This window comes from Chiloscyllium punctatum, chromosome 26 (genome assembly GCF_047496795.1).
Source record: "Chiloscyllium punctatum isolate Juve2018m chromosome 26, sChiPun1.3, whole genome shotgun sequence".
Taxonomy (NCBI): Eukaryota; Metazoa; Chordata; class Chondrichthyes; order Orectolobiformes; family Hemiscylliidae; genus Chiloscyllium; species Chiloscyllium punctatum.
Window position 1 is genome coordinate 24,409,556 of NC_092764.1, and position 23,115 is coordinate 24,432,670.

Consider the following 23,115-nt stretch of genomic DNA (forward strand, 5'->3'; position numbering starts at 1 on the left):
ACTATAGTATGATCTCAGAGTCTGAAATTCAATCCCTCTGCCAATAGAAGCTAACACACCTTCTTAACAACCCTATCAACCTGGGTGGCAAGTTTCAGTGATCTATGTCCATGGACACCAAGATCTCTCTGCTTATCTACACTACCAAGAATCTTATAAATAGCCCAGTACTTTCAATTCCTGTTGCTCCTTCCAAATTGAATTATCTCACACTTTTCCACATTAAACTCCATTTGCCACCTCTTAGCCCAGCTCTGCAGCTTAGCTATGTCCCTTTGTAACCAGCAACATTCTTCAGCACTGTCCACAACTCCACCGATCTTAGTGTCATCTGCAAATTTACTAACCTATCTTTCTACGCCCCATCTTGGTCAGTTATAAAAATGACAAACAGCAGGGACCCCAAAACAGATCCTTGCAGTACACCACTAGTAACTGGACTTCAGGATTAATATTTCCCATCAACCACCACCCTGTCTCCTTTCAGCTAGCCAATTTCTGATCCAAACCGTTAAATCACCCTCAATCCCATGCCTCTGTATTTTGTGCAATAACCTACCGTTGGGAACTTTATCAAACACTTTACTGAAATCCATAGACTGAGGAACATCAATTATCCGAATACCAATTATCTGAAAATCAGATTATCCAAAGGAGATCTCAAGGTCCCGTCAGAAACATTATGTCAAAGATGTGTGTCTAACACTGATCCCATCTTTTGTTTACAGCGATTAAAAGTGCCACTGAGAACAGTCCTGCACTGATGGAAACACAGGCACCGTCTCTAAATGAATGACCTCCCACTCTCTCTCTCTCTCTCTCTCTCCCCCACACTTTCCCTGGAGTTCTACACAGGCGTGTACCCTAAACCCACCCTTCCCCAGATAATCTCTCTAACATTGTCCTGTATAGGGCAGAGGTGGAACCTGTTAAAAAGTTGCAGTAAAAGGTTGTGTGTGTGTGTGTGCGCTATTTGAAGACTCATCCCCCTGCCCCCACCCCCCACAGCCCAAAAGGCAGCAGCAGCAGTGTCCAGTCCGGCTGCCCCAGAGAGGTGGAGGTTGGGGAGGACAGGGGCTGCGCGGGGTGGGGGCGGTGTTGGGGATGGGTGAGGATGGTATTGGGGGAAGATGGGGGGGGGTGGGTGGGGGGGGTGTTGGGGGAAGATGGGGCAGGCAGAGGCGGTGTTAGGAGCAGGTGGGGGATGCGGGCAGGGGGCAGTTTTTGGGGTAGATGGGGGGACGGTGTTAGACAGGGTTTGGGGGGTTGGGCAGGGGTCTGTTTTGGACGGGGTTTGGGGGCAGGCGGGGGTGTGGTGTTGGATGGGGTTTGGGCGGGCAGGCTTGGGTAGTGTTGGGGGCAGGCGAGGGTTCGCTTGCACTCTGCTGCTGCTAGTCTCCTGAACGGGGAACAGACTTAATAGAAAACTCCAAGCCCCAGAGGAAAGGCATGGAATCGATTAACCGAATAATCAATTATCTGAACGAAATAGTGCCTGCCCATCTCATTTGGATAATCGAGGATCCCCCTGTATGCCACATGGACCGCTTTACCCTCATCCATCTGTTTGGTTACCACCTCAAAGTACTCCCTAAGGTTTGTGAGTCATGAGCTACCCTTCACAAAACAGTGTTGACTATCCCTAATTAAATTATTCCTTCCTCAGTGATTATAAACCTGTCTCTTATTACCTTTTCTAACACTTTACCCACAACCGAAGTAAGGCTCACTGGTCTATAGTTGCCAGGGTTGTCTCTATTGCCCTTCTTGAACAAGGGGACAACACCTGCTATCCTCCAGTCTTCCGACACTATTCTTGTAGACAATGACAACATAAAGATCAAAGCTAACGGCTCTGCAATTTCCTCCCTGGCTTCCCAAAGAATCCGAGGATAAATCTCATCTGGCCTAGGGGTCTTATTTATTTTCACATTTTCCAGAATTGCTAGCACCACCTCCTCATGAACGTCAATCCCATCTTGTGTAGTAGCCTGTATCTCAGTATTCTCAACAACATTGTCTTTTTCCAATGTGAATACTGACAAGAAAAAATTCATTTAATGTTTGTCCTAACGCCTCAGAATCCATGCAGAACTTCCCACTACTGTCCTTGATTGGCCCTAATCTTTCCCTAGTCATCCTTTTATTCCCAATATACCTATAGAAAACTTTAGGGTTTTCCTTGATCCTACCTGCCAACGACTTTTCATGTCCCCTCCTGGCTCTTCTTAGCTCTCTCTTTAGGTCTTTCCTGGTTAACTTGTAATGCTAGGAGAAAGTGAGGACTGCAGATGCTGGAGATCAGAGCTGAAAAATGTGTTGCTGGAAAAGCGCAGCAGGTCAGGCAGCATCAAAGGAGCAGGAGAATCGACATTTCGGGCATAAGCCCTTCTTCAGGAATGAGGAAGGTGTGCCAAGCAGGCTAAGATAAAAGGTAGGGAGGAGGGACTTGGGGGAGGGGCGTTGGGAATACGATAGGTGGAAGGAGGTTAAGGTGAGGGTGATAGGCCAGAGAGGGGGTGGGGGGTGGAGAGGTCGGGAAGAAGATTGCACGTCAAGAAGGTGGTGCTGAGTGCTAGGGTTGGGAATGAGATAAGGTGGGGGGAGGGGAAATGAGGAAGCTGGAGAAATCTGCATTCATCCCTTGTGGTTGGAGGATTCCTAGGCGGAAGATAAAGCGCTCTTCCTCCAGGCGTCGTGTTGCCATGGTCTGTCGATGGAGGAGGCCAAGGACCTGCATGTCCTTGGCGGAGTGGGAGGGCGAGTTAAAGTGTTCTGCCAAGGGGCAGTTGGGTTGGTTGGTGCAGGTGTCCCAGAGGTGTTCTCTGAAACGTTCTGCAAGTAGGCGGCCTGTCTCCCCAACTTGTAATGCTCCTGACCTGCTGTGCTTTTCCAGCATCACACTCTCGACTTTGATCTCCAGCATCTGCAGTCCTCACTTTCTCCCTGTGCTGACTCTTGCTCAAATTCACGAGTCCACCAAAGCCTTGTATTTTACAACTCTGATTCGATAGACAAATTCACTTCTTGCAACTAAGTCTATTCTTCTGCCCAGCATTTAGATTTTCTAATGTCAGGAATCCTGTTTCTCCATCAGAGGGAGTGAATAGTCAATCCATCAAGTTTCTGCATCTGCTGCTTTTTAATCAGCCAGAATGATGTCACTGCTCATTCAGCACCTCTTGCTTTCGCATGGACAAAGTACTACTTGGGAGTCTTTGTCGACAAAACAACTGATATTGATAACTTTCCACAAGAGTTGCCAATTCATTTTCTTCTGTTACTTGTTCATCACAATTATAAGACAGTCAATGCCATTAATGAAGCTCTGTACACTGTAAATTATTTAGCATGCGGCTATTTGGAATGAACAGGCTGAAATAATTTTAAACATCAGTGCAGGAAAGATAAAATCAAAGATTGAAATCGATTCCATTCCATTACAAGTATAAATTTGCAAAGAAGGTGCGAAATTTCCCTCCATCGTAATGTTAGAAATGGGGATGTTCATCAATGATTGAACAACGTTCATCACCATTCACAACTCCTCAGATACTGAGGCAGTCCATGTTTAAATGCAACAAGGTATGAGGAGCAAGTTTTTATTTTAAATGCAGAAAGTGGTAGGAGTCTGGAATGCACTGCCAAGGGTGGTGATGGAGGCAGATACTAAAGGGGACTTTTCAATAAGCACATGAAGATGTCAGGAATGGAGAGATATACAGTCATGGAGTCATAGACATGTACAGCATGGAAACAGAACCTTTGGTCCAACCCGTCCATGCCGACCAGATAACCCAACCTAATCTAGTCCCACCTGCAAGCACCCCGCCCATATCCCTCCAAACCCTTCCTATTCATGTACCCATCAAGATGCCTTTTAAATGTTGCACTTGTACCAGCCTCCATCACTTTCTGGCAGCTCATTCCATACACGTACCACCCTCAGCGTGAAAGGTTTGCCCCTTAGGTCTCTTTTATATCTTTCCCCTCTCACCCTAAACGTATGCACTCTAGTTATGGACTCCCACCCCCCAGGGAAAAGACTTTGTCTATTTATCCTATCCATGCCCGTCATGATTTTGTAAACCTCTATAAGGTCACCCCTCAGCGTCAGACACTCCAGGGAAAACAGCCCCGGCCTGTTCAGCCTCTTCCTGTAGCTCATATCCTCCAACCCTGGCAACATCCTTGTAAATCTTTTCTGAACCCTTTCAAGTTTCACAACATCTTTCCAGTAGGAAGGAGACCAGAATTGCATGCAATATTCCAACAGTGGCCTAACCAATGTCCTGTCCAGCCACACCATGACCTCCCAACTCGTATAGCGCCTCATCTTCCGCCTAGGAACCCTCCAACCACAAGGGATGAATGCAGATTTCTCCAGCTTCCTCATTTCCCCTCTCCCCACCTTATCACATTCCCAACCCTCATACTCAGCACCGCCTTCATGACGTGCAATCTTCTTCCCGACCTCTCCACTCCCACCCCCTCTCCGGCCTATCACCTTCACCTTAACCTCCTTCCACCCTATCGCATTCCCAACGTCCCTCCCCCAAGTCCCTCCTCCCTACCTTTTATCTTAGCCTGTTTGGCACACCTTCCTCATTCCTGAAGAAGGGCTTATGCCCGAAACATCGATTCTCCTGCTCCTTGGATGCTGCCTGACCTGCTGCGCTTTTCCAGCAACACATTTTTCAGCTCCCAACTCCTATACTCAATACGCTGACCAATAAAGGAAAGCATACCAAATGCCTTCTTCGCTATTCTACCTACCTGCGAATCCACTTTCAGGGAGCTATGAACTTGCACTCCAAGGTTTCTTTGTTCAGCAACACTCCCTAGGACCTTACCATTAAGTGTATAAGTCCTGCTAAGATTTGCTTTTCCAAAATGCAGCACCTCACATTTATCTAAATTAAACTCCACCTGCCAATCCTCAGCCCATTGGTTCATCTGATCAAGGTCCCGTTGTAATCTGAGGTAACCCTCTTCACTGTCCACTACACCTCCAAGTTTGGTGTCATCTGCAAACTTACTAACTGTACCTCTTATTCTCACATCCTTATATAAATGATGAAAAGTAGTGGACCCAGCACCGATCCTTGTAGCACTCCACTGGTCACAGGCCTCCAGTCTGAAAAACAACCCTCCATCACCAATCTCTGTCTTCTACCTTGAGCCAGTTCTGTATCCAAATGGCTAGTTCTCCCTGTATTCCATGAGATCTAACCTTGCTAACCAGTCTCCCATGGGGAACCGTGTTGAATGCCTTACTGAAGTCCATAAAGATCACATCCACTGTTCTGCCCTCATCAATTCTCTTTGTTACTTCTTCAAAAAACTCAAATTTGTAAGACATGATTTTCCATGCACAAAGCCATGTTAACTATCCCTAATCAGTCCTTGCATTTCCAAATACAGTACATCCTGTCTGTCAGGATTCCCTCCAACAACCTGCCCACCACCAACGTCAGACTCACTGGATTATGGTTCCCTGGCTTGTCCTTACCACCTTTCTTAAATAGTGGCACCACATTAGTCAACCTCCAGTCTTCCAGCACTTCAACTGTGACTATCGATGATATAAATATCTTAGTAAGATGGACCAAGGGCAGGCAGAAGGGATTACTTTAATTTGGTATCATGCTTGGCACAACAAGGTGAGCCAAAAGGTCTGTTCCTGTGATGTATAGTTCTGACATCTGGACAATATCCAGGCTTGGACAAGTGGCAAATAACATTCCTGCCATGCAAATGCCAGGCTGTGACCATCACAATCTAACCAGTGTCCCTTGAGAGTGAATGGCATTACCATCACTCAATTCCCTATTATCAATATTCTTAGGGTTACCATTGACGTTAAACTCAACTTGACTCACCATATGAACACAGTGGCTACAAAATCAGGTCAGAGGCTAGGAATACTGTGGCGAGTAACTCACCTCCTGACCCCACAAAGCTTGTTTACCATCTATGTGTAAAAAAAAATAGGAGTATGATGGAATACTCTCCACTTGCCTGGATGGGTGCAGCCTCACAACACTCAAGAAGCCTGAATGGAATTATCGTCACAAACATCCACTCCCTTTACCACTGATGTTCAGGAGCAGTAGTGTGTACTATCTACAAGATGCACTGCAGAAATTCACCAAAGGTCCTCAGATAGCACCTTCCAAACCAATTGCCCTTTCCATCTGGAAGGACAAGGGCAACAGATAAATGGAAATACCACCACATGCAAGTTTCCCTACAACCCACTCACCATCCTCACTTTGAAATATATCTCTGTTCCTTTACCTGTCGCTGGGTCAAAATCCTGGAATTCCCTCCCTAAAGGTAGTGTGGGTCAACTCACAGCAGCTGGACTGTAGCAGCTCAAGAAGCCAGCTCAGCACCACCTTCTCGAGGGCAATTAGGGACAGGCAATAAATGCTGGCCAGCCGGCTACAGCCACTTCCCACAAAAATGAATTTTAAAAATGCACATCGGTTTTGCATACATGTTTATATATTTTCTGTTGTTACCTTTAAAACACTACTGCGATTGCCTTCTTCTCCCACAATCCGGACTTCAGCCAAGTCCTGTGCATGAGCAGACGTTGCCTGGATGAGGAATCCTGGCACGCGGGCTGCCATTTCTTTTACAGCAAACACAGATCCATCTGCTTCGACCCGAAAGTCTGGGTTAGAAATTGAAAACTCCAGCCCTTCATTCCCATTGCAGTCATCAAACAGAACTGAAAAGACAGAGAGAAAACAATGTCAATACGAGGTAGCCTTCAGTGCTGGCTTTCTTAATCAAGAAGCAGACACTTGCTGTTACTCATGCTGCAAGGAACAAACCCCAACACAGTGCAAATGTTGCTCTCTGCAACCATTAATCTTAAGAAATGATAAGAGAACTGTCATTATTAACAATATATTGCCTTTGAGGTTGCCAATATTTCACTTATAATAAAGCTGGGTGACAACAACAGCAGGAAGTTTAATGCATCCTCTGTACGTTAATATAGTTTTAAAAGAACTAGCATCCATTTTCCTTGATCCACAATAAGACTTTACTACAGAGCGACATGCAATTAAGTCAATGTGTACAGAGTTAGCCAGATTGTGGATTCTTTGTAACTAAATCACAGTTACATATATTTCCATGCATTAAATGGAATATTTTAGAACATAAACAATTTTTTTTAATTAAGATGCAACTTTACAAGAAAATTAAGTCACAAAAATATAGTCCATTCTCATTCCCTCAGTAAGAAGACCAAGATGAGTAGGTGCCAGGGAGCTATCATCTGCAAGCTCTCCTCCAAGCCAGATAACTATACTGCTGTTCCTTCACTATCACTGGAACACATTTCTCCAAATCCCTTCACAACTGCAGTTTGAGTTGCCTGACACCCTAAAGTATGTTGCTATTCAAGGTGTAGGACAGCTCACCAACACCTTTTACAGGGCAGTTAGAGATGAGCAATGAATGCCAACTCAGCCAGTACTACTTGGATGCTGCCTGAACTGCTGTGCTCTTCCAGCACCACTAATCCAGAACCAGTACTATCCATATCCCATGTACAACAAACAGCTAAAACACATTATTTTTGAAAAAACCTTATCTGCTGTGAAATTATTACAATCAACCAAGTGTTAATTAGTTTGAAGGTAACTTTATTTAGGATGTGGTAGACTCCCACTTATAAAATGCTTCCAATATAATGAGTAATAAAATTGTCTGTACAGTTAACATGGAAATCAAATTTGCACACCAGTTGCTAATAAGCCAAGAAAACATGTACTGGACTATAAGGCAGCCTTATTTACAACTGTTCCATGTGTAGTTCAGCAATTCCCAGTTAATCCCATGGATGTATGAATCAAAGCAAACTAGAACAAATATGGTTAAAAATCACACAACACCAGGTTCTCGTCCAACAGGTTTAATTGGAAACACTAGCTTTCAGAGCACTGCTTCTTCATCAACCTCCTGATGAAGGAGCAGCTAGTGCTTCCAATTAAACCTGTTGGACTATAAACTGGTGTTGTGTGATTTTTAACTTCGTACATCCCAGTCCAACACCGGCATCTCTAAATTAGAACAAACATGAGCAGTGATGGCAAAGTTGAGACAAAGACATTGATACCATTTGAATGTGGTTCCAATGTGTGTTCTGCAGTAGAAATTATAATTCTCAGAAATCCATTCCAGAAACTACATGGTTCACTTTTTAAATGATACCTTTCTCTTCTTGTGCCACTGCAAGCAAGCTAGAATACAATTTGATGACAGCTCAATATATTCGTTCCAACTCAGTGAAGAATGACTCATTTCTTAGCCTCTAGCTCATTGCAGTTCTCTGATCTCAAGACATACATTTCATTAACCTCCAGACATGGGGCTCTGCAAGGTCTCTAAAGTAGTTAAAAACTTGTATCACACCATTTATGTTTGAAGAAAAATGAAAGATTATTTGTAATATTATCAGCTGATAAGCTGTTAGCAAGACACAAGTGTAAGTACTAATTTTTTAATAGTTTTTTAAAGTTTGCTATTTTAAAAAATGGTAATTGTATGATTGCTAAGGTAAAATGATTTAAATATTTGATAGGTTTTCTACCAGAAATCTCATCAGAACATCTGAATGTGGCTAAAATTCAGCAAATGAAGAAATATTGAAAGATTTATGTGAATGTATAAAGTTATTTTAAGTTTCAGCCAAATAAATAGAAATGAACAAGTATGTTTGAAAATCTGAGCACAATTTTCATGAACCTAAGCATCAAGGAGCTAACATGAGCCAGTGATCAACTTGACTTGGTATTAATAATGTAGGCAAAGTATATGCAAAAAATTGAAGTGGAAAATGGTTAACATGGATAACAAAAGTTGCCATAACCTGTTCATCAGCAATATCTTAGACCACAAACTAAGTATTTAACTTTAAAAGACACCATAAAGAAGTAACTAAATCAAATACAATGGCAGATACTTTAGGGGATAACTTAGATACATGGGATATATTTCAATGAAAAAGAAAAATAGCAAGGGGAAGACCCACCATCACAATTAACTACAGAAGGATAAAGATATTATCAAACTTAAAGATAGGTGGCAGGTGAGAAGATAGGACAATATTAAAATCAGCAAAGACGAACTAAAAGATTAATAAAGAGGAGAAAATTAACATATAAATAAAATATGAAAAGTTTCTATAGCTATTTAAAAAGAAAACAGTTGGACAGAGAAAGCTAGACCTTGAGAAGGTGAGACTGGGGAATTAACAGTGGAAAAAAAGGAAATGGCAGATACATTATATAGGTATTTCCTATCACTCTTCGCTGGAGAGAATAAGTAAATAATTGTTAACCAGAACAGGCAAGGGAAGAAGAATCTCAAGAAAATTACAATCAAGTAAGTGGTACTGAACAAGTAATCAGACCTGCAGGTTGACAAGGCTTTGATTCTTGATGGACTTCAACCTAGAGTTTTATAAGAAGTGACACATGAGATAGGTGATGCATTGCTTTGAACTTTCCAAAATTCTGGAGATTTGGAGAATGTTCTAATCAATTGAAAAATAAAGTAACTCCTTTATTCAAATCTAGGGCAGGGAAGATAGAAAACAGGAAACTATGGACCAGTTAGTTTAACTTCTGTCATGTGGAAGCTGTGAGAAGTCCATTAGACATTATAGTCGGACACTTTGACAAGTTAAAGGTAATTGCGCAGAGTCAACATGGCTTTGTGGAAGGGAAATAATGTAACAAATCTATTGGAATTCTCTGAAGAAGCAACATATGCTGTTGATAGAGGACAACCAGTGGATGTGTTGTACTTGGCTGACTAGAAGACATTTGATAAGAAAACAAAAGCTCTCATGGTCTAAAAGATCAACATATTGCATTAGTAGAAGATTAGCTATATAGCAGGACACAGGAAAAAGCAGAAGCCAGTAATTTTCTGGTTGGCATGATATCATGATCAGAGTATCACATCAATCAGTGTCAGCCCCTTAAAACTTTACACTTTATAAATAATTGACTTGGATAAAGGGACCAAAGGTATGTTTGCTACATTTACTGATGACACAAAGATAGGTAGAAAAATAAGTTGTGAAAAGGACAAACGGTGGATACAAAAGGTTGATTAAGTCATTGGGAAAAAATCTGGTAAATGAAGTATAATGTGGGAAAATGTCAGATAGTCCATTTTGCCAGGAAGAGTAAAGAAGAAGCTTATATCTAATGGCAAAAGATTACAGAGCTCTGAGAGGCAGAGGGATCTGGGTCTCCTTGTGCATGAATCGCAAAACATTAGCATGCAGGTATAGAAAATAATGAGGAAAGCTAACAGAATGTTATCATTAATTGAGAGGAGAATTGAATATAAAATTATGAAGGTCATGCTTACATTACTTGAACATTTGTGAGACCACATCTAGTATAGTGCACTGTCTGAAGTATTAGACTTCTTATTCAACGAAGGATGGAAATGCATTGGAAACTGGTGGACATGGTTCATTAAATTAAACTAATACCTGAAATGAACTGCTTCTACATCCTTCCCAAAATCCACAATCAGGACCGAATTGCCACATGTATTGCTTCAGCCTGCTCCTGTCCAAATTAACTCATTCCGTTCTATTTTGAATCTCATTCTTTCTCTCAATTATACTTCTTTCAATTTAGCCTACTATGATTGTTGTTCAGTGTGGTGTTCTCTACATTGGCAAAACCAAATGTAGACTGGCTGACCAGTCAATAACACAAAACCCAATCTTCCAGTTGTTTGCCACTTCAATATACCGTCTCATTCTCAACCTAACATTTCTGTCTTCAGCGTGTTTTAGTTTTATTGCATAACCTAACAAGACTGAAGAAACAGCCCCTTATTTTCCACTTAAGCACTTCATAGCCCTCAGGACTCAACGTTTAGATCAACAACTTCAAACCATGGACACTGTACTCCATTTCAATTACCATCTCCTTCTCCCCCAAAACCCTAACCCCATATTTGTTTGCATGGGTCTGCTCTTAGTATAGCTGACCAAGTTACATCTATCATGAATACCATTAACACTTATTCTTCATCTATATTACTCCTCAGGATCAGACAGGAATGTGGAGTAAACAGATCAATCATGATTTTATTGCTCCTAATTCAATAGTATATAAATAAAGTAGCAGGGGTTGTTTGCTAATGCTTGGAGTATGGCATGCCTTAGAAAATAGAAAGCTGAGCGTGCAAAATACCTGATACCTAAATGAACAAGCTCATTGTACACGAGACCCAAAATGGATCAGGAAGCAAACTGAGTGATAGAAAAGGAAGAATTCCACGGGAAGGTCCATGAGGATCATATGGATGAATATAAGAAAATGCAGCAAATGCATTTTTTCACATAGAAAAAGCAGAGCACCACAGATTGAACAATAATGTTAGAAAACATACAATATTTTAACACAGGGAAGAAGTGAAAATCGTAAAAGGCAAGAACAGAAATGGAAAGATGAGAATGGGCACAAAATAGTGAAATATCTAAGCGATTATTTCCTTCAAGCATTCACAGGAACGGTGTATGTAGTCAGTAGTATGCCTCAAAAACATTATAACTAGAACAAAGCAAATAATTTGGTTAAAGGAGAGATGAAAGTCAGAGACAGACTAAAAGAATAAAACCAAACAAATTATGAGGGATAGGTTTCCTTCATACCAGCTTCTGAATGGAATGAGGGGCAGAATTTATAATGTATGAATATCTATTACATAATAACATTCAAATTAGGATATTCCCAACAGTGAGGGAGTGCTGGATCAAGGGTCACAGTCCAAAGATATGGTTTAAACTATTTGGGACTGCAATGAGGAGAAATTTATTCACGCATAATAATAAGCCTGTGGAATTCATTCCCACAGAAAACTATTGGCGTCAAAACATTGTATGATTTGAAGAAGGAGGTGGATATTTCATTGGGCTAAAGGGATCAAAGGATGAGGAATATAAGCAAAAACAGGATATCAAGTTGGATGATTAGCCATCATTATTAATGGTGTAGCAGACTTGAGGGGCCCAATGGCCTACACCTGCTGCTCTTTTCTGTGTTCCCATGTTTAACATTCAACCCCTAGAGCCTGTTCTACCATTAGATTAGATTAAATTCCCTACTGTACAGAAACAGGCCCTTTGGCCCAACAAGTCCACACCAACCCTCTGAAGAATGACCCACCTAGACCCATTCCCCTACCCTATATTTATCTCTGACTAATATAGGTGTAACGCCATGGGCAACTTAGCATGGCCAATTCACCTGACCTGCACATCTATGGACTTTGGGAGGAAACCCGAGCATCTGGAGGAAACCCACGCAGAATGGGGAGAATGTGCAAACTCTGCACAGACCTCGCCCAAGGCAGGAATCGAACCCGGGTCCCTGGCGCTGTGATTCAATTAGGACGGCACAATGGTTAGTGCTGCTGCCTCATAGTGTTATGAACCCAGGTTCGATTCCATATTCGGGCAACTGGCTGTGTGAAGGTTGCAAGCCATCCCTGTGTCTGCATGGGCTTCCTTCCAGACACTTCAGTTTCCTTCCTAAAATGTGCTGATTAATTTGCTTACTAAATTATCCATAAAGGCTATGGATATGCAGGCTAGGTGGGTTAGCCATGAGAAATGCAGGGTTACAAGGATAGGGTACAGGGTGGGTCTGGGTAGGATGCTCTTTGGATGGTTGGTGTGGGCTGAATGGCCTGCTTCCACACTGTTGGGATACTATGATTTATACGATTTCATGGTTGATCTATCTGTGCTTCAAATTCCAAATTCCATCTACCCCTAATTCCATCCACTCATATTTTTAAGGATTTTAGTTGTTTAGTAGAATTGTAGCTTCAGTTAGGATGCTATTTTTGTATATGGGGTTGAAAAGGGTTAATATTGTAAGTGTTATAAGGACCACACACTCAGCTGCTCTCATATGGACCAGTGGGCAGAAAGGCTAGGTATCTCGAAGGAATAAGACCTGACATTGAGTACTCCTCAAACTCTCTGGAACAATGTCAAGGATATCAACGAAATCTGCAACTGGTATCTAACAACCATCTGCCTGCCTCCACCTCCTATGTCAGAGAAAAACAAAGATACTTAACAAAAAGAAACTCTATATCATCGTTCTAAAAGGGCAACTCTCATGTTAAAAGAGTAGCCCCTAGTTTTGGACTCACCCACAAGAGGAAAAATCTGCCCCATTTCCACCTTGTCAAGACCTTCCAGACTTGAAACAAGTTACCCCTCACTCATCTATAGTCCAACAGAAGTAAGCTTAGTCTGTTTGACCTTTTCTTATAAGATAATCAGGTCATTCCAGACATCAATCCAGAAAATCTTTTCTGAGCTATTTCAAATATTACCATGTTAGCTTTACACACATTTAAAAACTGATATAACAACCTGGTTTCATGACTGATCCTAACAATGGCACCTCGTTGGAACAGTCACTCTCAGTTTAAGAGGTTCAAAAATTCTGGAGTGAGGCTTGAACTCCGAACCATTTAGATTAGATTCCCTACAGTGTGTAAACAGGCCCTTCAGCTTAACAAGTCCACACTGACCCTCCAAAGAGCAACCTACGCAGACACACCTCCCTCTGACCAATGCACCCAACACCTTGGACAATTTAGCATGGCCAATTCATCTGTTCTGCACGTCTTTGAATTTAGCTCATTTTTCAAACATTCTGCATGAGCCAAACTAAGAGGAAGTCAATATTGACTCATTTGCTAATAACTATCTGTATTTGCAGAATAACTACATATTTGCATGATGATTATTCTAAAGTTGACATGCCACGTAAAGTCATGTGTACAACACAACAATTTGCAATTGTGTTGAAGTTGCAGTATAAACCTAGAATATGGATGCAAGTTGAAACTGAAAAGGACTATTTGAAAATACTTTTCTGTAATACAACAACACTTCTTTTGCTTCCCCTAAATTTAAGGCCACTACTACCTAGAGGAATTGAGCCAGCAGAATTGAGATCACCACTACCTGCAAGTTCATGTCTACATCACCGAACAGCTTGACTTGGAAATGAAGCATTGGTCCTTCCTACTGCTGGTTTAGCCTCCTGGATCTCTGTCCCTAACAACATTGTGTGAGTACCTTCAGCTCACGCACTGAAGCATCTCACAAAGTTGACTTACCATTGAATGCCAGAGAGGAATCAGAGATGGGAAATGGCCATGCAACTGATGCAAAGTCTAGTAATGAATGAGTTAGAAAACCAGCATCATGCTGTGGGGGATTAACACCACATAGACTATCAAAGTGGTCAGAAAATAAATGCCTTGGAAGTCATGCACAACTTTTGAGGTTACTTGTGATTTAATTGTTAGACAAAGCTGCCTGCACTATTTCAACATCTAACAATCAATTGCCATAGAGGAGCTCCATCCATTCATATTTTTAAGGACTTTAGTTGTGTAGTAGAATTGTAGTTTCAGTTAGGATGCTATTTTTACATATGGGTTAAATAGGGTTAATACTGTAAGTAGGCAGAAGTGGGTACTGCACTTGCTGGTGATTAGAATGGTGCTGGAAAAGCTCAGCGGGTCAGACAGCAGCCGAGGATCAGGAAAATCGATGTTTCGGCCAGAAGTGCTTCATCCTGATGAAGGGCTTTTTCCTGAAACATCGATTTTCCTGCTCATCGGATGCTGCCTACCTGCTGTGCCATTCCAGCACCACTCTAATCTTGACTTTAACCTTAATACTGTAAGTGTTATAAAGACCACCCTTTCAGCTGCTGTTATATGGACCAGTGGGCAGAAAAGCTTAGTATCTCAAAGGAGCAAGACCTGGCATCGAGTACTCCAAAGTCTCTGAAACAATGTCAATGATATCAATGTAATCTTCAAATGGTGCGAATATGCAATAAAATACATCATGTTAACTAGTTGAACTTAGAGTTAGATCAGAAAGTGCTTCTCCTCTACCACCCAAGTACCAAGTAGTACCTTTAGTTCTCCACATGTCAAGAGGACGGTGCCAGCAAGCTCATCATGAGAAGAAACCGCTACAATGTCGTAAACTGGCATGCCCATATAACAACTACCAAGGTCAAAATCCATGAACAGCACTGTGAGTGTGCCAACACCACAAGGAATGTACTAGTTCAAGGAGGCAGCTCACCACCAGCTTCTCAAAGATATTTAGGGATGTTAGGCGAAACAATGTTGACCGAAACAATGATATTAAATGTAGGTTGACCAGTTTATTGACCAGTCTGAGATTGTTAACTACAGAGTTGAGCATTTCTGTAAGCAGTCTACGGAACATTGATTTACAAAGTGGAATGGAGTGTTGTTAAAAAATCATAAAATAACTCGCAAAAATCTGTAGCAGAAAGACACAAAGGATAATGCAAGAGAAAACCAATTCACGCATGACCAGTACGTAGTGAAGCTGAAATCTTCATTCTTGTTGTACAAAACGTACGAGGCAGCATCAAGCTGACTTTTACTTTTACTCCACTAGAAATTTATGCTACTATAATGGTGGCTAAAGTACATACATCAGAATGTATTATTTGTCATTTTTACACAGCTTTATGTCAGAGGAATTTCTATACTATTGACAGGCACAGAAATGTTTATTAGAGATTTACGCAGTGTGCTTTCATCAGGTGTAACGTTGTTTATTTGTCCAAAATGTTTTCTTCACAGCTGAAAGCAATCACTTGATTTAGTTCAAGAGGATGTTTATAACGTTTTGTACAATTGAAGAGAGAGAGAGAGAAGACTCACTTTATATGTCGACAAAATTATCCAAGTGACAATTACTGCTGCAGTTATCCAGACATTCTAAATTACACGTTTGTCACAATAATGGGCATGACCTTTGAACAATGAACAGAATTTGCACACAATCCTGGTGTTTGAAACATATTGGACACTGTATTCTGCAAATACATCCTCATCCACCTACTGCCCCCAGGAATTTTAAAACAGCTTTGATTTCCGAGGGGCTGAGGAGAGAAGCACTTAGCATCACAGCCATTTAAAATGTTAGAAACCAGTTTCTATGCAGGATGTCAGGGGAAGACAAAGAACACTATTGTGTCCCAAACAAAGCAAATCAGAAGGATAAATGACTGCTTTTTATTTCCAAACTTAGGATTTGCACTCATGTTCAAATCCACTAAACTCAATTCAAGATCCATGTAGAACTGGTTTAAGATGAGATGAAGATCTTTGTAGCCCAATTGAGACAAAATGATGATATTTGTAAATCAATTATCAACTATATTGAACATGCACCAACAGAGGTGAGACCAACAAGTAGGTTTTTTGTACACAAGTAGACGCACAATCAGACAGAACTTTGGGTAATCAAGGTGAGGTTTGACTTAAGGAATCATCAGCTCTTGCTTCATGTTCAAGGATCTCTTAGAAATTTGGCATTCCAACGAGTTCAGAAATCAAGATATTCAAATCCTACTACTGGTTAGTGCAATAAAACCAAAGCCAGTGCAGGATGAAGTTACATCACATTGAGAAATGGTAGAAAAAGTATTTCTGATTTCATTTTGAAAGCATGCAAAGATACCTCAGAGTAAAAATGCAATACATTATCAAATGCTCACTTCAACTCTGACAAGATTGTGCTAGATGTAGCAATATCTTACACTTCGTCTTTATAAATGTATTTGCAATTTCATTCCTTCCAGTATATCTTACCCCAGGAGTGTACTGCTCTTCAGAACATAGAAATGTGAGTTTGAATAAACTCTTAACTTAATCTTCCAGGATCTAGGTTGAAAGTCACATATTCTATCCATATTCAAGACCTGACTTTATTTTACTTTTGTGATGAAGTGTATCATTGTCTTTATATACTTACTTTCTTACCCTCTATACTGCTAACTTCCACCGTTACTTAAACCACACTGTGATTTTCTGCACTTGGTTGAATCACTGGGGATAACGCGGCAGCAAAAAGATTTTTATTTCAAAAGAATACTCTGCGATTGATTTATTCCAGCGACTTTGCTGAAGTGCCACAACAGGCTGCTCTGCATGCCACTGTTCAATGTGAAGAAGGAGAAAAAACAAACAAAAGAAGCATTATACTGTATTGGAAAAGTTCTCTTCCTGCCCACAAGCAGTGATCATTTTTTAAATTGCAATTCTTGGAGTTTACATACAGTATGGCAATTTTCAAGCTGTCAGCCACAGTCGTTGTCTGCTGCTGAAGGCCTCATTCACATAACCAACTTCAAGCAGTTAAATAAATGGGCCACTGCTCATTAAGGAGATGAGTGGTGGGCACAAAATTGGCTTGTCGAACAATACTGCTGATAAACATTTCATGAATATCTTTCTGAGAACTAGTGATCACAACAATTGCACAGTATAAACTAAATGGAAGCAATAGGTCATGAAGGGAACAAGAATATGAAAAATATCCATCAAAGTTGTATCAAAGCCTTTGTTTGTAATATGTAATTACAAGAACCAACTGATAAGAACTGAGATGCTTTTTCAATCAACCTAGGTCAATCCTATCTTTCTGATGCTGTGTTGAATGCAGAGGTGAAATGTTAAATGCAGTAAAATTGTAGAGCTTTGTTCCAAGTTAACAATTTTTCTAAGTTTTGACAGAACAGAATATGGAAGTCTTTTATGTTTGTAACAATTACTGGAACATAATTATTAGACTTCTTAGCATTATCATTTAGGAACATGTATTGCTGTAAAGCAAGGGAGATGGAAATAAATTATGGAAATGTTTAAATGACACATGAGACAGAAAATAGCAAATCCAGCATTTTGAATCTTTAATATATTGTAATAGAATTTCCTAAAAATATTTCATTTCAAATTTTCTGGATCTTCAGCTGTTCTGTATTAGTGATCTTCTGAACTTGCAAACCTTCAGCTGCCGATGAAAAGGTGGTTAAATAACCATCAGTCATTTCTCTCTAATGAGAGAACAGCACTCTCGTCATCTGGGAGTATGGTGACTTTAGCTTTAATAAAGGATCGTTTTTAAACTTTCAGGGACCATAATGATATAACAGACAATGAAAAATTCAGATAAATAACTAACTTTCTTCCTTTGCAACAACTTGTGGAATAAAGGGTTAATTAAGAATACATACTGAGCTACAAAGCTATGTCATAATGATGTTAGATCACATGGAATTGGGTCTGGGACCTGAATTGGTTAGGCTTCAGAGCTAGGCAAAAGTGAGGACTGCAGACACTGGAGATCAGAGTCTAGATTGGAGTGGTGCTGGAAAAGCACAGCAGAACAGGCACCATCCAAGGAGCAGGAAATTCGAGTAATTGGACCCACACAGTGGAGAAGGCCCAGGATCTACACTTTAGGGAATATCTCAGGGTCACCCGCACCAATCAACCCCACCGCTTCGTGGCCCAACACTTCAACTTCCCCTCCCACTCTGCCAAAGACGTGCAGGTCCTACCTGCCAATCTTCCTTCCCACCTGTCCAATCCACCCTCCTCTCTGACTTATCACCTTCATCCCCACCTCCATCCACCTATTGTACTCTTGGCTACCTTCTCCCCAGACCCACACCCCACCCCCCCCCCCCCCCCCCCCCCCTCCTCCCATTTATCTCTCCACACCGGAGGCTCCCTGCCATCATTCCTGACGAAGGGCTTTTGCCCGAAACGTCAATTTTCCTGCTCCTCGGATGCTGCCTGACCTGTTGTGCTTTTCCAGCACCACCCTAACCTAGGTTTCAGGGCTGTCCACTCATACAATTTCACATTTAAAATTACAGTTAGTAAACGTTGATGTTTATGGACATGGATGTCATGAGCAAAACCAATGTAGTGTACAAAATCCCACGCAAGGACTGTACAAAACACTACATAGGACAAATAGGAAGACAGCTAACAATCCGCATCCATGAACACCTACTAGCCATGAAACGACACGACCAGCTATCCTTAGTAGCCACACAAACAGATGACAAGCAACATGAATTCAACTGGGACAACACTATATTGTAGGACAAGCCAAACAGAGAACAGCCAGGGAATTCCGAGAGGCATGGCACTCATCCACAGATTCAATCAATAAGCACATTGACCTGGACCCAATATACCGACCACTGCAACGTACAGCTGGAACTGACAACCGGAAGCGGCAGATTCAAACCACTACAAATGCCGGAGGAAAGATCACAGAAACACTTCACAGGAGGCTCCCAAACACTGAAGATGTCACCTAGACAGGGGACGAAACGTCTGCAACACAAATTCCCAGCTCGGCGAACAGAACCACAACAACGAGCACCCGAGCTACAAATCTTCTCACAAACTTTGAAGGACATGGATGTGCATTACCATCAACAAGCCAGACATGATCTTATTACATGTTAGATCAATGATCAGAACCACAGAACTGGAAGCAAGTGGCAAGGAGTGCCTGAAGTGAGTCCCAACACAGTGTATGTCAGCGGTTTGGAAGGAGGAGGCCAGCCCAACACTCTGGTCACAGAAAGAGGGTGAAAAGCCTGAAGAGAAGCCCAGAGAAAATCAAGTGCAGGAGGTGAATGACTTTGTGACTGGCTTAGTCATGGAACCGGAGAAGAGAGGAAACCCCATCCAATGCTGGCAAAGGGGAAAAGAGAAAAATATCTCACCAGGCTTTGCCTTTACAAGAGCTGTTTGAAGGCTCTGACCACACCATGTATTGGATCAACTAACACTTACGGCCTTAGAGATTCTGCACTGACTCAGGCCGTGATTTTAAAAAAGGCAAGGACCAGGTCAGTATATTGTTGTATGCAATTGGCAGCAGTGCTGATGCCATGCTTCTCCAATAAGACACAGAAGGAGTAACCAGTTTGTAGGGGGATGAAATTAAGGCCTTCTATATCTAGTTAGTTTACAGTGTAATCCTATTAAAGATCAGGTTAAGTTTAGTTGACACAACCAGGAGCAGGGAAATCCATTGAATCTTTTATTAAAATGATTGGTATATCCTTGATGCCAATATGGAAATTTGTAACATTAACTCATAAGAGACTGCGATGAAATGGGGGAGCTGACTGAAACTTTGTTGGAGCTTTTAGAACACCTTTTATTCACAAACAGTAGATTACCACACAGGCTGAACTTCATAACCAAACAGACTTTTAACCCATGGAAACAGATCGCAAATGTAAAAGATGGATCACTTCAATCTGCAACAGTCCAAAAAAAGGAAAAAACAGATGCTACCAAGGTATTGGGTACTTTCCTCTTGGGGTACATATTTGGGTAACATAATGATTTCTGATACAAAGATATCGTGTTTACAGGGAAGAAAACTAATTTGAAATTGGATGCCAGTTGGCTGCATCCATTCTTTCAGATCCAAATCTGTGACTGACGCCTCAATTTCTTCATCTATTTTCCATCAAGCTTCGTGGTCCAGGAAAAATCATAATAAGAGTGGACTCAAGCTAGGTTGGCTTCAATCGGAGTGAGATCATCAATACTCTGTGTTAAAAATCACACAACACCAGGTTATAGTCCAACAGGTTTATTTGGAAGTTGGACTATAACCTGGTGTTGTGTCATTTTTAAATTTGTACAGCCCAGTCCAACACCGGCACCTCCAAATGAACACTGCGTGTGTCATTCCCACTGAATATTGAACTTTATTAAACATAGGTACTTGGATAGCCTTGAATCTTTTAGATTCATCAGCTGCAGCAACAATTGATGTCAACTCATTAATCTCTGAACTATTCTTCCCTGAAGAAACATTCCATCTTCATTTGGTATAAATAGCATGTAGGGGAAATCAGTAGTATATTTGTATGAAAAATCGAAAAATGAGAAATACATCACCAAATAAATAGTCATAGAGTCTAGAGAGGTACAGCATGGAAACAGACCCTTCGGTCCAACTCGTCCATGCCGACCAGATGTCCCAACCCAATCTAGTCCCACATGCCAGCACCTGGCACATATCCCTCCAAACCCTTCCTATTCATGCTGTAGCATTTGATTTCTAATTAAAAGAGAGCGCAAAGCAAAATTATTCAGCGAGTGTTCAGTGAGTTGAGCCAAAACAGTGACAGTTCTAACACTAATTGAGGAACACAGGGAGGAATGAATGCTCTGGGCTGGCACATGCTGCAGAGTTAGGGGGAAATGAAGCCTTTAAAAGATTCACACAATAGGCAAATAGTTTGCATTTGATACTTTGAGAGATAAGAAGCCAGTTAAGATCAGCAAGGAATTCATACAATTTAGGGCAGGTCAAAATGTAGGTAGTGATGTTTTAGACAAACTGGCTTATTATTGAATTTTGAGAGAGACGGGTGAGGAGAGATTTCAATAAGTTATTCTTTGAGACAAAAATAAATAAAGTATGGCTAAGAACCTCAGTCCCTAATGTTAATTGATGGCTGGTGAGGGAGGGTAATTGGCAAATCACTTGCATCGATTTATGTTCTGAATTTTCAGTCTAGTTGATATCAATTAGCCAGCATAGAAAACAACCCAAACATAAAGCATGCTTATATATAAAAGTTTCCTCTTTGAGTTAAGATAAAATCTTTTTTTATACTCTGTGTTTCGCTTCCTATAAAGTTTAAACTTATTTGTCAGATGTAGATGTAAAGAGAAATGCAAAGATAACAAGAATTAGTGCTTTAGTGAAATATGGTCTATTCAGTTAGTGCACATAGAGGAGTTTGTAGTGGTCTTAAAAAAAGTACATATTTATGTCTGAAGAGTTTGCAAGTTAACATATAATCTTCCTTTTGCGGCTGTGCAGGTTAATCTTACATCCACTACAATGAGTTTGATTTAAAAGAATTAACATACGTTCAGCTCGTTACCTGGTAAAAGGTAGGAAATACATGTTGATTCTGAGGGACAGGACCTAATGAAATAAGTGTCAGGCATTTAGCTGGTAACATCAGGCATTGCCTGAGATACAGGACCCCAGCAGCAGAAATCCCACCTACTCAGCACTGGCAACTAGTCAGCAGCTCTCCAATTGAAATGGCAGCTGCATCTGGTAATGCTCAGAGTGAAGTCTGGGATTGCCAAGATAAGGAGGACACCAGTGAGATGTACAGAATAGGGTCACAGTAAAGGAGACTTTGGATGGTCAGAGGCATGGATGGTGGAATAGCCTTTAGAACTTAGCCCCTACCCAATACCAGGACCTTCTAACCACTGACTATGCCTTTGAAACAGAACTCTTGATCAAAATGGCGAGAGGCACAGGAAACCTGTGTAGCTCCTATTTCATCTTGGAATCATCACTAACCTCCAGTGGGCTTAATGAGACAGATTGGCTCAAATGGCTCAAGAATGAAACAATTTGGCAACCTGCTGTAAGCCGCCGAGTATCCCCCATAGGCTTCATCGCAGATAAGATTCCTCCCTTGAGGAGGAGAAAGTGAGGACTGCAGATCAGAGCTGAAAATGTGTTGCTGGAAAAGCGCAGCAGGTCAGGCAGCATCCAAGGAGCAGGAGAATCGACGTTTCGGGCATAAGCCCTTCTTCAGGTTTGAGGAATGAGCCCTCATTCCTGAAGAAGAGCTTATGCCCGAAACGTCGATTCTCCTGCTCCTTGGATGCTGTCTGACCTGCTGCGCTTTTCCAGCAACACATTTTCAGCTCCTCCCTTGAGGAGACCAACATGTGGATACCGCGAATCAACCTGTTTGGAGATGGGATTATACATTACTCCTGCAGGGACACTATCACTGCACCACAAGTGCCCCACACAATTGCCTGCATGGATAATCCTGTCATATTTCCAGCCGTGATATTTCATTTCTACACTAAATAAGAGTTTCACACAAATTATTGTCTATACATAAAAATAAAGCACTAATAATCCAACTATATCTACATTTTGTATCTCACCATGCATTCATCACATTTCACAGGTGAACAACAGCGTACCAAAGATCACATTTTGTCATTTGTGACTAATGGGAATGTATAACAAGGAGTAGGAGCAGGAGTAGGTGTTGGAGTTGGAGTAGGTCATTTGGCCCTTTACATCATAACCAAGTCCTTAACACTCACTCAGGTCACAATTTTGAATTACAAAACAACACATCACTT

General features: G+C 41.3%; 1 protein-coding gene across 1 annotated transcript in view; it reads right to left on the reverse strand.

The window, feature by feature from the left end:
• Positions 1 to 23,115, reverse strand: part of cdh13 (cadherin 13, H-cadherin (heart)) — a 1,093,338-nt gene that overhangs the window by 745,791 nt on the left and 324,432 nt on the right. Inside the window, exon 3 of the mRNA XM_072595947.1 lies at positions 6,528 to 6,739. Within this exon, the coding sequence (XP_072452048.1) occupies positions 6,528 to 6,739 (212 nt within the window). The remainder of the gene's footprint in view (positions 1 to 6,527; positions 6,740 to 23,115) is intronic.